Here is a 12,090-nt window from a genome sequence, read left to right as displayed (position 1 = left end):
GACTCAGATTCAGGCTTGTCCCTTAACTCACCCTCTGACCTTGAACATGTTGATTTCTGAGTCTTAGGTTTCCTTGCCTGTGAAAGAAGAAAAGGGGAGGGGGTGCTAATGCCTTATAAAGTTGTTGAGAATTGAGTATTTTTATGGAGTCCTCAGCATAGCCCAAGGCATAGGAGCTCAACTGCAACAATAAACCATCACTGGGTACGATTCCTTAATTAGTACCCTTCTCCTAAGCCAAGTCCACATGCCCTCTGCCTGTTTCTTTTTCCCTCATCAGCAACCTGACCGGAATCCCACCCCCGTACAGATGTCAGATTCCTAAAAGGTCTGCAGGAGAGGTATGAAAGAATCAGGAGGCATGCAGGTTTGTGGAATAAACCAACCAACACCAGTTCAAAGAGATATTTTCACTGCTAGCTTTATGGCCCAGAAGGCAGAGTGAGAAGTGATTACACCTCAGAAAAATTCCCAGTGCCCGTAGAGAGGAGCGGACTGAGATGCACTGCGCCAAGAGTCCTGCTGTCTGGCTGTGTAAAGCAAAAACGGGGTGAATCTTCAGCCAGGGCAGGATGTTCATTCTGCGCCCCCAGCAGGGGAAATAAGAGGTTTCTAACCTACGCTGCCCCCTGATGAGGCAAGAGCAGCTCTAGCGTCAGCTTATGATGCTCCTGCAGATGTCAGTTTTTGGGGCCAAGTACAAAATCTTTGGGTGGCCCTCCAGCGCTGTTGTTCTGTTTGTCTGCTGTAGGGGAGCTATGCAGGGGCTGCACACCTAGGAGGGGGCCAGCCTCTGGATCTGGTTTGCTGCGTTTGGCCAGGTCCTCATTGTGAGCCTTGCGGATGTGACGATATAGGTCCCCTGACTGTGTGTAGCTGCGCAGGCAGTAGCGGCACTCGTATGGTCGTTCGCGAGTGTGCACTGTGGCATGTCGCCTTAGTGTGTAAGAACATGAGAAGGTCTTCCCACATGTCTTGCAAGTGGGCACATCCTCAGTAAAAACCCCAAAACTTCCTGGAGTTGCTTCATATTCAGAAGGCAGGTAAAGTGGCTCATGCAGGGCTGGGGGAGCAGGCAGGGGCGATGTCACCAGTCCTCGATGGTACTGCCCTGGACCTGGCAGCAAGTGGTAGGGGAGGTGAGGATCTGGGGGCAGGAAATGATCACTTGGCCCCACCTCTTCCAGTCCCACTGCTCTTGGCTCCTCGAAAGTCTCTGGCTGAGGGGGCTGTCCGCCATACACTGCTCCTCCGGCTGGGAATAGTCCCTCAACACCCTGAGGCTGCTCCTCTGACACATCGGGCTCCTCATCAGAAATCACAATAGCTTCTACTTTCACCTGGACCAGCTCAGCTTCCGCTGGGGCTGGGGCTGGGGCTGGGACTGGGGCTGCTGCTGCAGCTGGAGGATAGAAGCCTGGCAATGGTCCTCCAGCACCCCTCGGTTCTACCATCCTCAGACTCTCAGTACCCACATCAAGGGGGGCCAGTGGCTCCACTGAAACTGCTGGCAGGCTAGAAGAGAAGTAGTTTGCAGAGATGGTCTCCGTGGAGCTACTGGGGCTGGCAAGAGAGACATCAGCTACTGGTGGAGGAGGTGCCTGTAGATGTGGTGAGTCAACCTCCACGCCAGGCTGCGTAGTGTCAGCCCCACCGGGCACTGGTGGCTCATCTGGAGGACAGACAGTTGGTGAGGGAGCTGGAGGGCTTTTCCATTCCCCTTTGCCCCAGTGGCCTGATGTCTCAGCAGATGCCAACGAAGGCTGGGGGCCGCGGGAAGTGGACAAAAACTCCAAACTAGGGGGCTGTGAGTTTGTTTCCTCCTCCTTCTTGGTACTGTCTGCCTCTGCCAGGGCCCGGGCTTGCAGCCGCCGCTTACACACTTTAACGATGTCATTCATGTGCAAGTAGCTGGCAGCTGCCAGCACATCTTCCACAGGGGTGTCCCCCCTCAGAACCAGCTGGCCAGCATACATAAAGTCCAGAAGCAGACCAAAGGCTGGGGCCGTGACAATCTCATTGTGGATGCACACCAGATCCCTCTTGTCCAGTTCCCGCTCTTTGTAGAAAAGCTGGAAGAAAGGGCTGCAGGAAGCGAGCACGGCCCGATGGGCCAGGAACTGGGTGCTACCCACCATTACGGTGCAGTCACAAAGGAAACCCTGGGATCGCTGCTCTCGCAGGCTCTGCAGCAGCTGCTGGCTGTGGTCTGGGAACTCCATAGCACCCCACGGAGGGAACAGGACCCTAGAAAGGTCCCCACCAGTGGCTCCCTGGGAAGAGAGGACAGTAGGTTAGGGCAGGTAACCTCCCCAGCAACCTTCCCCTCAGTCCTGTGCTATCACCTGCCACCCCAAAACCAATGGCAACGCCTTCCTGACCTCAAAACGCCCGCTTAAATGACTACCCTTCCTTCTCCTAGGTCACACCCAGTGGTCTCCCTGTAGCTCCGCCCACCGGCCCAACCTCACCAGCTGGCCCCGCCCCCACGCGCAAGACCACGCCCCGGAAGTCCCGCCCCTAGCCAGCCTCCGCTTCCTCGATGCCCACCCGGTGGCTTCCAACAGCTCCTCCAACTAGGAATCTCTTTTGCTTCCAGGCCTTGCCGGAAGGTACCTCTATGCCCTACAACAGGAACTCCCCTGAGCCTCTCTCTCTCGCATTCCAGGGGCTAAGAAGTCCTAGGGTGGAAACTAGCAGAGAAAGCAGATCCCTCACCCACCAGCGAACCACCACCGGCGGACTCCGCCCCTTCCCACCTTCTCAGTTTCAATTGGCTCCAATCGGCCTTCCCTCCGCACGGATTGGCTCGCTGTCCGCTGCGTCTGCGAGGGGGCGCTAGTGGCCGTTGCTCAGGCAGCGAGGCGCAGGATTGGAGGGCGCTCCTGTCCTAAACTTTTCCTCCTCGTCCCGCCTTCTTTGCCCCAGAGACCTTTTGATTGGCTGAGCTTCCCCATCTACCTGAGGCCGTAGGAGGGCGGGGACCAGCTCCGTGGCGGGAAGCCGGTCACCCAGCAGGATGTTGTGCTCAGGGAACACCACCACAGACCGGTGTGATACTCAGGGGCCTCGGCTCCACCATAACCTGACGGTGGGCAACAGGTACGCCTCTCTGAAGTGCACGTATCTCCTGAAGGTCCCTCCCTCTCTCACAAATGGCAAGATGCCCTTTTGCCTCACTACCCAGTCTGATGGTTCCAGACTCCTGGCTCGGTAATGGTGGTGTCCGAGAACAAGCAGCTGCTCGAATGGTCTCATACTGTCCTTAGCCTGATCCCTGTAGACAGTTTACAACGAAGAGATAAGAATGCGCTTCTCTGTGTCTGGAGCTGTCTGGACGGTGCTGATGGGAGGGAAGGATGGGTGCAAGACTCTAACATTTCCCAGGACAGGAGAATAAAGAGCGTGGTTTCTGCTTTCTCTTTTCTTTCTTTCTTTCTTTCTTTCTTTCTTTCTTTCTTTCTTTCTTTCTTTTTCTTTCTTTCTTTCTTTCTCTTTCTTCCTTCCTTCCTTCTTTTCTTTTCTTTTCTTTTCTTTTCTTTTCTTTTCTTTTCTTTTCTTCCTTTCTTTCTTTTCTTTCTCTTTTTAAAGTAAGCTCCATGCCCAACGTGAGATCAAGTCATATGCTCAGGATGCTTGAGTGGCTCAGTGGTTGAGCGTCTGCCTTCTGCTCAGGTCATGATCCTGGAGTCCTAGGATCAAGCCCCACATAAGGTTCCCTGCTCAGTGGGGAGTCTGCTTCTCTGACCCTTACCCTGCTTCCAGAAGCAGAGAGGAAGCTCTCTTCCCTCTCGCTTTCTTTCTCTCAAATAAATAATCTTAGAAAGAAAATAAATAAATAAACACCAGAAGAAATTTCATACTTCTAGTAGTAACTGTCCCCCAAGGAAAAAGCTTGTAAAGCTTTGCTTCTATGTGTTTGAGTATTAGTCGAAGTTAGAAAAACATCTACCATTTATTTAGCATTTGTTAAATGCTTAACAGTGTGCTAAAGATATAATCTAATTCTGTAATAGCTTTTCCTCTCTCCACTAGACAGAATGACAGCTTCAGCTTCATTAAGTAACTTGGCCAAGGTCACACAGGTAATAAAAGGCAGAGCTGAGATTGAATTTGAGTCTGCCTTCAAAACTCTAGCTCTAACTATTCTGTAGAATCTATCTTCCTAGAGTATCTGCAAGGGGGTTCTTAGGGTTGTTGTAGAACCAATGGCCAGAGGATTTAGACTTGGATTCGGTGCAGGATTATCCTAGCTGTTGGAAGAACTGGTTGCACAGTAGGTGGAGCCCAGAACCAGGAAGGGGGCAGTTGGGATGGATGATCCTTGCTCAGAGATTGCCCTCCAGCAGGACCTGCTGCTTCTGTTTCTCTTTAGGAAACAAGTGACAGATATCACAAGGGCTCCTCTAAAAAGAGATAGCAAAAGATCACTCAATCCTCCAGTAGACTTTTTAAAACTCTGAGCTTTTTATTTTATTTTATTTTATTTATTTTATTTATTCATTCATGAGAGACACACAGAGAGAGAGGCAGAGACACAGGCAGAGGGAGAAGCAGGCTCCATGCAAGGAGCCCGATGTGGGACTTGACACCAGGACTCCAGGATCATGCCCTAGGCTGAACGCAGGCGCTAAACCACTGAGCCACCCAGGCTGCCCAGTAGTCTTTCTTTGTATGCCTAATCTCAATACAGTTGATTGTTAAGTCATTGCTGTTTTCTCTTTCTATCCTATCTTGTCTCTCTCTGACCTTGAAGCTTTGGAAGCAAAGAGATCAAGGCTTGGAGAAAATTTATCATGGCCACCCCATGCCTGGGGAGCTCAGAGACAGAAAGGGTTCAGCCACTCTTGGCTGACAAAATCCAAAGGCAGAGAAACAAGTGGTGGTGAAACAAGAAAGGAATTTATTTCAGGGAGACCAACACTGGGGAAATTAATTAGCATCTCAAAGACTGTCTCCAAAGTGCTGAAAATACCCCTAGGTTTATACAAGGAAAATGCTGGGCAAAGGTGGGTGCGTATGGGCAGGTAGGTGGAGGTTAAATGGATCATTGTCTTGCAGGCAATTGTGGGTGGGGTTTTGCTGGCTCAGGACTGTCCTTTCTGCTTGAGGGGTAGTTTTGGTTTCCCTCTAGAGATGGTTTGCCCTCAGGGTCTCTGCAGGAGCCCAGAGACTAGCTGGAATGAAGAACTCAACAAAGTTTGAGGTCAAAATGGAGGCAGCCAAAGCCCTCTTGTACCCTGGGAAGCCATTAGGTTCTAAGATGGGGAGTGACATGATTCAACTTGAATTTTGAATACATTACTCTTGGCAAATAAAGATACAAAAAGATGTTCAATATTATTAGTCATTAGGGAAGTGAAAGTTAAAACTACAATGAGATACTACTACACAGTAGATAGAATAGGTAAATAAACCCTGCTAACAATACCAAGTGCTGGGGGATCCCTGGGTGGCGCAGCGGTTTGGCGCCTGCCTTTGGCCCAGGGCGCGATCCTGGAGACCCGGGATCGAATCCCACATCGGTCTCCCGGTGCATGGAGCCTGCTTCTCCCTCTGCCTGTGTCTCTGCCTCCCTCTCTCTCTCTCTCTCTCTCTCGAATAAATAAATAAAATATTAAAAAAAAAGTACCGAGTGCTGGTGAGGCTACCGGAGTAACCGGAAGTCTTATACCTGCATATGCAATTATATTTTACCATACCACAGAGGCACAATAGGTGTAAAGAGCATTGATAATAGTAAACTGTGGTAAAATAATTAGGAAGAGATGAAGTTAAGATTTTATTTTACTTTTTTAAGAAGTCTCTCTATGTGGGGCTCAAACTCCCAACCCCAAGATCAAGAGTCATATGCTGTACCAACTGAGCCAGCAATGCACCCCAGGAGGTGATGGCTCTTGTAGCTGGTTCTAGCACACCACTGTCCTTAAGATTGCCTTTAAGGGGAGGATGGCTGGGAAAGAAGAGAGGAAAAGTCAGGACTGCTGAGGCCCATTCATCTGCTTCCTTGCCTGATCTTTCTTTTTTTAAGATTTTATTTATTTATTCATGAAAGACACAGAGAGAGAGAGGGGCAGAGAGAGAGAAGCAGGCTCCACGCAGGAAGCCCGATGTGGGACTCCATCCTGGGACTCCAGGAACTCGCCCTGGGCGCCCCCAGCAGGGGCCAAACCGCTGAGCCACCCAGGGATCTCCTTGCCTGATCCTTCAAAAGGGATCCCCATGGAGTTTTAGTGGCAGACTGGTGGGATCAACTATTCCAGGAAATGGACAGTGTCCATACGAACTGGTATGTGACAGTTCTGAGGAAGCAGACGTGAAGTGTCTGTTCTTGCTGTAGGGTGGGTCAGGATCTTTTATTTACAACATAAAAAAAAAAAAAAAAAACCACCATAAAAACCTTACTCAGGCAACTGGGAGTTTGCTCAAAGCCTTAAGGATTGTCCGGCTCTTAAAAAAAAAAAAGAAAAAAGGATTGTCCGGCTCTAGAACCAGCTGCCCTGGCTGAGCCTTACTCATGGGTCTGTCTCATGGTTTCTGCCTCTTTCTGCATGGCCCTTTTATCAGTCAGTCTCAACAGGGAATAGATTGCATTATCACTCCGGTTAATTGAGGGGAGTTTAGCAAAGCGACTGTCTACAAAAAAGTGGGCAGAGTTGAGGGAACAAACCAATCAATTCTCTAAGCCCCCCATGCGTGTGTGTCAGCGGGTTGGGGGGAAACGGGAAAGAGGAGTGCAGTGACTTGGTTTCTCACACCGGGAGGGAGGACTGACTCCTGGGCTCTGATTTTGGCTGCTTCATCTCCTAACTACCTGCAGCAAGGAGTGGGGTGCTCCATTTTATTGAACAAATGACTGCACGAAAATCTGGAATGTCCAAATACGCAAGGGTCTTGGAGGTCAGACACTGCACATTTGAATCGTGACCCTCATGTGACCTCAACTCTCTGAGCCTGGTCCCTCATTTGTAAAGCTTGCCTAGTGGTGTTGCTATGTACATGAAATGAGATAAAGACAGCTCCTTACGATGCTTACTATGTGAAGGCAGCCTTCAAATATTTGCCACACGAATGCGTTCTGCTAAAGCACTGTATTCACGTTGTCTTTTATTAGCTAATTAATTCCGTTTAACAGTATATCGCGCATCCCTCCTAGGCCAGGAAACTGTTCATTTAGAAGAGCCAGCATTTGCGCCGCGGAGGACCGGGGCCGGAAGGGCAGGGCCTCACCGATTTCCCGCCCACGACAGCGATGACCAATTGGGTCCGCGAAGGGAGCGGAGTCCCGCCCACTTGGCGGGGACAGGCCCGGAAGCAGGGTTCCGGGGGCGGTGCGTGTTTCCGGTTGCGTGAGAACCGCGGCTACCACCGAGGCAGTTTGGGTTTGGCTGCTGTCCGGTCCCGGCTGGGAGGATGTTCTATCACGTACGCGGAGCACGGGGTGGCCGCGAGGGCAGGGTTAAGAGGAGGAGCGAAGCGGGGCTCCGGGACGAGGAGATGCTGTTCCTCGTCCTTGCTTGGTCTCCATGCCGCTTTCCCCGCAGATCTCCCTGGAGCACGAGATCCTGCTGCACCCGCGCTATTTCGGCCCCAACCTGCTCAACACGGTCAAGCAGAAGCTCTTCACCGAGGTGGAGGGGACCTGCACCGGCAAGTGAGTCCCGAGTGCTTCGCGCCGCCTGATCTGCAGCCTCTACCCAACTTCTACTCATCCTGCAAGCACCTGCCACCTGCCCCCTGCCCCGGGGAACCCTCTCACCCTCTCAGGCACCCGAGGCAGTCACTTGCTTCCGGCCTGGGTTCCCGAGGTGCCCTCTGGATCGCGAGACTTACTTCAGCAGAGACTGGTCATTCGTTTACTCCGCAGACTTTTTTTTTTTTTTTTTAAGATTTTATTTATTTATTCATGATAGAGAGAGAGAGAGGCAGAGACAGAGACACAGGCAGAGGGAGAAGCAGGCTCCATGCAGGGAGCCTGATGTAAGACTCGATCCCGGGATTCCGAGATAACACCCTGAGCCGAAGGCAGGCGCTAAACCGCTGAGCCACCCAGGGATCTCTGGGAATCTGTGTTTTAAGAAGTTCCTCTTAGGTGATTCTGAGGCATCCTCAAGATTGAAGTCTCTTGGCTTAAGGACTGCAGTCTCCTTGGACATTTATTGTGAAACATGAGAGCAGTGTTTGGCATTATAGATACTGATCGGGGATCCCTGGGTGGCGCAGCGGTTTGGCGCCTGCCTTTGGCCCAGGGCGCGATCCTGGAGACCCGGGATCGAATCCCACGTCGGGCTCCCGGTGCATGGAGCCTGCTTCTCCCTCTGCCTGTGTCTCTGCCTCTCTCTCTCTCTCTCTCTCTCTCTCTGTGACTATCATAAATAAATTAAAAAAAAAAAAAAGTTATAGATACTGATCGGCATTCTTCTCCCAACATGAAGTTCTGTGGGCAGGGGTGCCATCTATTTCCCTTTGTGCCGTCCCCTAACCCCCATCATCACTGATTTGTTGTAGATGATTTTAGAGGCTCTTGCACACACGATGCCTTTCTTTTTTTCATCCTCCTTACAGGTATGGCTTTGTAATTGCTGTCACCACCATTGACAATATTGGTGCTGGTGTGATCCAGCCAGGCCGAGGGTTTGTCCTTTATCCAGTTAAGTACAAGGCCATTGTTTTCCGGCCCTTTAAAGGGGAGGTCGTGGATGCTGTTGTCACTCAAGTCAACAAGGTGAGTCCATACATAGTGGAGGCAGTTGGGTGGCTGCTCAGAAGATGGGGGATGGGTCCCAACTGCTCTTGCTAACTCTGTGTCCTTGGGTAAGTCACTTTTGCTTCAGTTTCTACACCTGTCAAATGGTGCAGAAACCTCCCTTGGGGTCCTGTAAGTCAGTATGAGTTGTCAGCAATAGTAGTCTCCATTCATTGAATACTTATTATGGGTTGGGTAAGGTCCAAAACCTAACGGTGACTAAGGTCATGCTTTTATCCATTTTTATAGAAGCTTACGCCTGGAGAAGTTAGAAGTTGTCTAATGGCCAAGGTCATGTGATCAACAGGTGGTCAGATTGTGGACCGACAGGTGCCAGGCCTTGGCTCTTTAGTGCACTGTATTTGCGTAACTTGAAATGAAATCTCAGCAGAAGAGACATGAAAGCAAATGATACAATTCAGAGTGGATTCAAAATATGAAGAATATTATTAGGAATTAGATAAAGTTGGGAAGCTTAGGTGAATTTGAGGATAAAAGAAAAAGCAAAGTCGAGGTGCCTGCCTGGGTGGCTCAGTCGGTTAAGCAGCCGCCTTCGGCTCAGGTCATGATCCTGGGATGGAGCCCCGCAGCCAGCTCCCTGCTCAGCAGGAATCTACTTCTCCCTTTCACTGTCTATACACGTTTGCTCTCTCTCTCTCTCAAATAAATAAAAATTTAAAAAGAAAAACAAAGTCCCCCATTGTCCTCTTAGGTTGGACTTTTCACAGAAATTGGACCAATGTCCTGCTTCATTTCTCGACATGTAAGTCTGGGCGTGCTGGGGGTGCTAAGGAGAGAAGCCAGTCATGACTCTCTCTGGAAGCACTCCTGTAAAGCTCTGTCTTGCTTTCCTTTCAGTCCATCCCATCAGAGATGGAGTTTGACCCCAACTCCAACCCACCATGTTATAAGACAATGGATGAGGTGAGTGGGGAAGAAGTCCATGAGAAGGACGAAGAATGAGCCCTCCAAGAAATTTTGGCTTGTAGGTATCTGAGTATCCTGTTTACTCTTCCTCAGGACATTGTGATTCAGCAGGATGATGAGATCCGCTTGAAGATTGTGGGGACCCGTGTGGACAAGAATGACATTGTGAGTCTCTTGCCTACCTTCTTACCTGTACCAGGCAGAGCTGGCAGCTGTTGATTTTCTTACCATGCAGGGTTCCTGGGGGTTTTGTTTTCTTCTGCCAGGAAGAGGGGATGGGTGAGCAGAAGGCCTGGGGCTGGGCTAGAAGTTAGTTCTATGCTTGCTTAGGCTCTGTTTCCTTTCTGCCTTCCCTCCTGCAGTTTGCTATTGGCTCTCTGATGGACGATTACTTGGGTGAGTGCCTGATCGTGTGTCCAGGGTTGTTGCCTAGAAAGGGGTGTGTGGAGGCAGGGGGTGGATGTGGGACTTAATGCTCGAGTCACAGATGAAAGAAACTCTTATGACTGTCTGCTTGGAAGATCGGGACCTGTGCCTCATGAGATGGGAAGTGCATGGTGATGGCTGCCCCGAGCCTGAGCCTAACTGGTGTGCTTTTCCTGTCCTTACAGGGCTTGTGAGCTGAGCACCGGGGCCTCCTGCTCTGTTTGGTCCTCATCTAGGAGCTGTGACGGTCATGCTCCGCATATTGTCCAGAAGCCTAGTCTGGTTGCTGTGGGGAGGCAGAGAAGGTTCCTTGTCCACAGAAAATATCTCGTTCTTCTTGATGCTTAGCCACTCCCCAGGTTTTTGACTGTACATTCTAACCATAAAAGGTCCTTGTTCTCATGGAGGTTTCATCTCCTTTCTTTGGTAAGAACAACTCTTTCTTTGAAAAGGCTGGAGGCCAGTTGCTTGCTAGCCTCCCTTTTGGTGGCCTGCTGCCTCAAGTAGCCTCAGCTACCCAGGGGATCTGACTATCCCTTCTGCAGAGAGCTACCACTGACTTCAGTGAAGGGAAGGCCCTAATGTTAGGTCTTTGGCTTCTAGCAAATGGCATTGTCATTAGAACCACTCTGAGTCCTGATCTAGTCTCAGAATATTCGCCCTGCCCTCGCCTTTACTAGTAGCCAAAGGTAGAGCTGGGCATGAGGGAAGACAAGATAGTGAGGAGGGAGAGGGAAATAAGAGGATAGTAATGACCCAGACTATGGCTTCCCAATGCAGCCCTTCCTAGGAGGGATCTGCAAACATTTTTTTTTTTTTTTAAGATTTTATTTATTTGAGAGAGAAAGAGACAATATAGCAGAGGAAAAGGCAGAGAGAGAGGGAGAAGCAGACGCCCCATGGAGCAGGGAGCCTGATGTGGGGCTTGATCCCAGGACCCCAAGATTGTGATCTGAACCGAGATCATGACCTGAGTCAAAGGCAGATGCTTACCCAGCTGAGCCACCCAGGTGCCCCAACAGAAGTCTTTATATATTAATCAGTCACTAAGCTGAATTGAAAATGTGAGCGGGCCCAAACTGTCATTAGGGTGACATAAACCAAAATCTATGAAATGACTGAAAGACTAAATAAACACACTACCCTCCCTCACAGTGTGCTCACACTCTGCTTTTGTAATACAATTTGTCTGTCTTGGGATGTCCTCTCCCAGCCTGTCTGCTTACTGCCTGTTACTCTAGCAAGTCTCAGTCAATTCTTTTTAAAATTTTTTTCAGCATTTTTGTTTCCTTGGAAAGTAGAGCTGTGTCATAGAAAGCGTGGTCTTTGAATTGGTGCAGAACTGGGTTCCAGTCCTAGCTGGGGGCCTTATGTTTTCTCATTAACCCTCTTTGGATGGTTGCTGCTAGTGTGAGATCACATGTACAAGTGGCTTGTAGAGAGCCTGGCCCATGATAGACCCTCAACTGTTGATTATAATAACCATGATATAATGCATATAAAGCAGTGATTGGGGATCCCTGGGTGGCTCAGCGGTTTCACGCCTGCCTTTGGCCCAGGGCAGGATCCTGGAGTCCCGGGATCAAGTACTGCATCGGGCTCCCGGCATGGAGCCTGCTTCTCTCTGTGCCTGTGTCTCTGTCCCCCCCTCTGTCTATCATAAATAAATAAAAATAAATATTTAATAAATAAATTAAAAAAACTGATTATCGGGGCATGTGGTTGGCTCAGTGGTTGAGAATCTGCCTTTGGCTCAGGTGGTGATCCTGGGGTTCTGGCGAGTTCCCTATCAAGGCTCCCTGTGGGGAGCCTACTTCTCCCAAATGTCTCTGCCTTTCTCTGTGTATCTCTCATGAATAAATAAATAAAATCTTAAAAAAAAAAAAAAAGAAGCAGTGATTATCAACTGGTGACAACTGTGGATGGTACTGCCTTCTAGTGGGTAAAGGCCAGGGATGCAGCTAACGTCCTACAGTATATAGGACAGCATC

At 49.9% G+C, this 12,090-nt stretch overlaps 2 protein-coding genes across 8 annotated transcripts; one reads left to right on the top strand and one right to left on the bottom strand.

Moving 5' to 3' along the window:
* Window positions 1–405: 405 nt before the first annotated feature.
* Window positions 406–2,783, bottom strand: ZBTB3 (zinc finger and BTB domain containing 3). 6 transcript variants are annotated; one of them, XM_025446067.3, is made up of 2 exons: window positions 2,723–2,783; window positions 406–2,273 (listed from the first exon to the last, which is right to left on the bottom strand). In XM_025446067.3, exon 2 carries the CDS (start codon window positions 2,220–2,222, stop codon window positions 681–683), a length of 1,542 nt encoding a protein of 513 aa, XP_025301852.1. In that variant the 5' UTR covers window positions 2,223–2,273; window positions 2,723–2,783; the 3' UTR covers window positions 406–680. The 6 variants fall into 6 exon arrangements, with proteins under 6 accessions (XP_025301852.1, XP_025301851.1, XP_025301854.1 ...); XM_025446066.3 differs by having other exon boundaries at window positions 2,617–2,750; XM_025446069.3 differs by having other exon boundaries at window positions 2,719–2,742.
* Window positions 2,784–2,895: 112 nt separating this feature from the next.
* On the top strand, window positions 2,896–10,501 carry POLR2G (RNA polymerase II subunit G). Of its 2 annotated transcripts, none has more exons than XM_049096470.1 (8): window positions 2,896–3,102; window positions 7,157–7,425; window positions 7,545–7,654; window positions 8,566–8,725; window positions 9,459–9,509; window positions 9,605–9,670; window positions 9,767–9,838; window positions 10,285–10,501. In XM_049096470.1, exons 2-8 carry the CDS (start codon window positions 7,414–7,416, stop codon window positions 10,291–10,293), a joined length of 480 nt encoding a protein of 159 aa, XP_048952427.1. In that variant the 5' UTR covers window positions 2,896–3,102; window positions 7,157–7,413; the 3' UTR covers window positions 10,294–10,501. The 2 variants fall into 2 exon arrangements, with proteins under 2 accessions (XP_048952427.1, XP_025301856.1); XM_025446071.3 differs by lacking the exon at window positions 2,896–3,102 and adding an exon at window positions 10,036–10,069 and having other exon boundaries at window positions 7,190–7,425.
* The last annotated feature ends 1,589 nt before the right edge of the window (window positions 10,502–12,090 follow it).

This window comes from Canis lupus, chromosome 18 (assembly GCF_003254725.2).
Source record: "Canis lupus dingo isolate Sandy chromosome 18, ASM325472v2, whole genome shotgun sequence".
In the NCBI taxonomy this organism is placed as follows: Eukaryota; Metazoa; Chordata; class Mammalia; order Carnivora; family Canidae; genus Canis; species Canis lupus.
This window is presented reverse-complemented; position numbering and strand designations above follow the sequence as displayed.

Coding starts and splice junctions, on each gene's coding strand:
- ZBTB3 (XM_025446067.3), bottom strand. CDS start 2,222: ATGGAGTTCCCAGACCACAGCCAGCAGCTGCTGCAGAGCCTGCGAGAG.
- POLR2G (XM_025446071.3), top strand. Junction 9,510..9,604: donor CCTGCTTCATTTCTCGACAT/GTAAGTCTGGGC, acceptor CTTTCCTTTCAG/TCCATCCCATCAGAGATGGA. Junction 9,839..10,035: donor GTGTGGACAAGAATGACATT/GTGAGTCTCTTG, acceptor TCCCTCCTGCAG/TTTGCTATTGGCTCTCTGAT.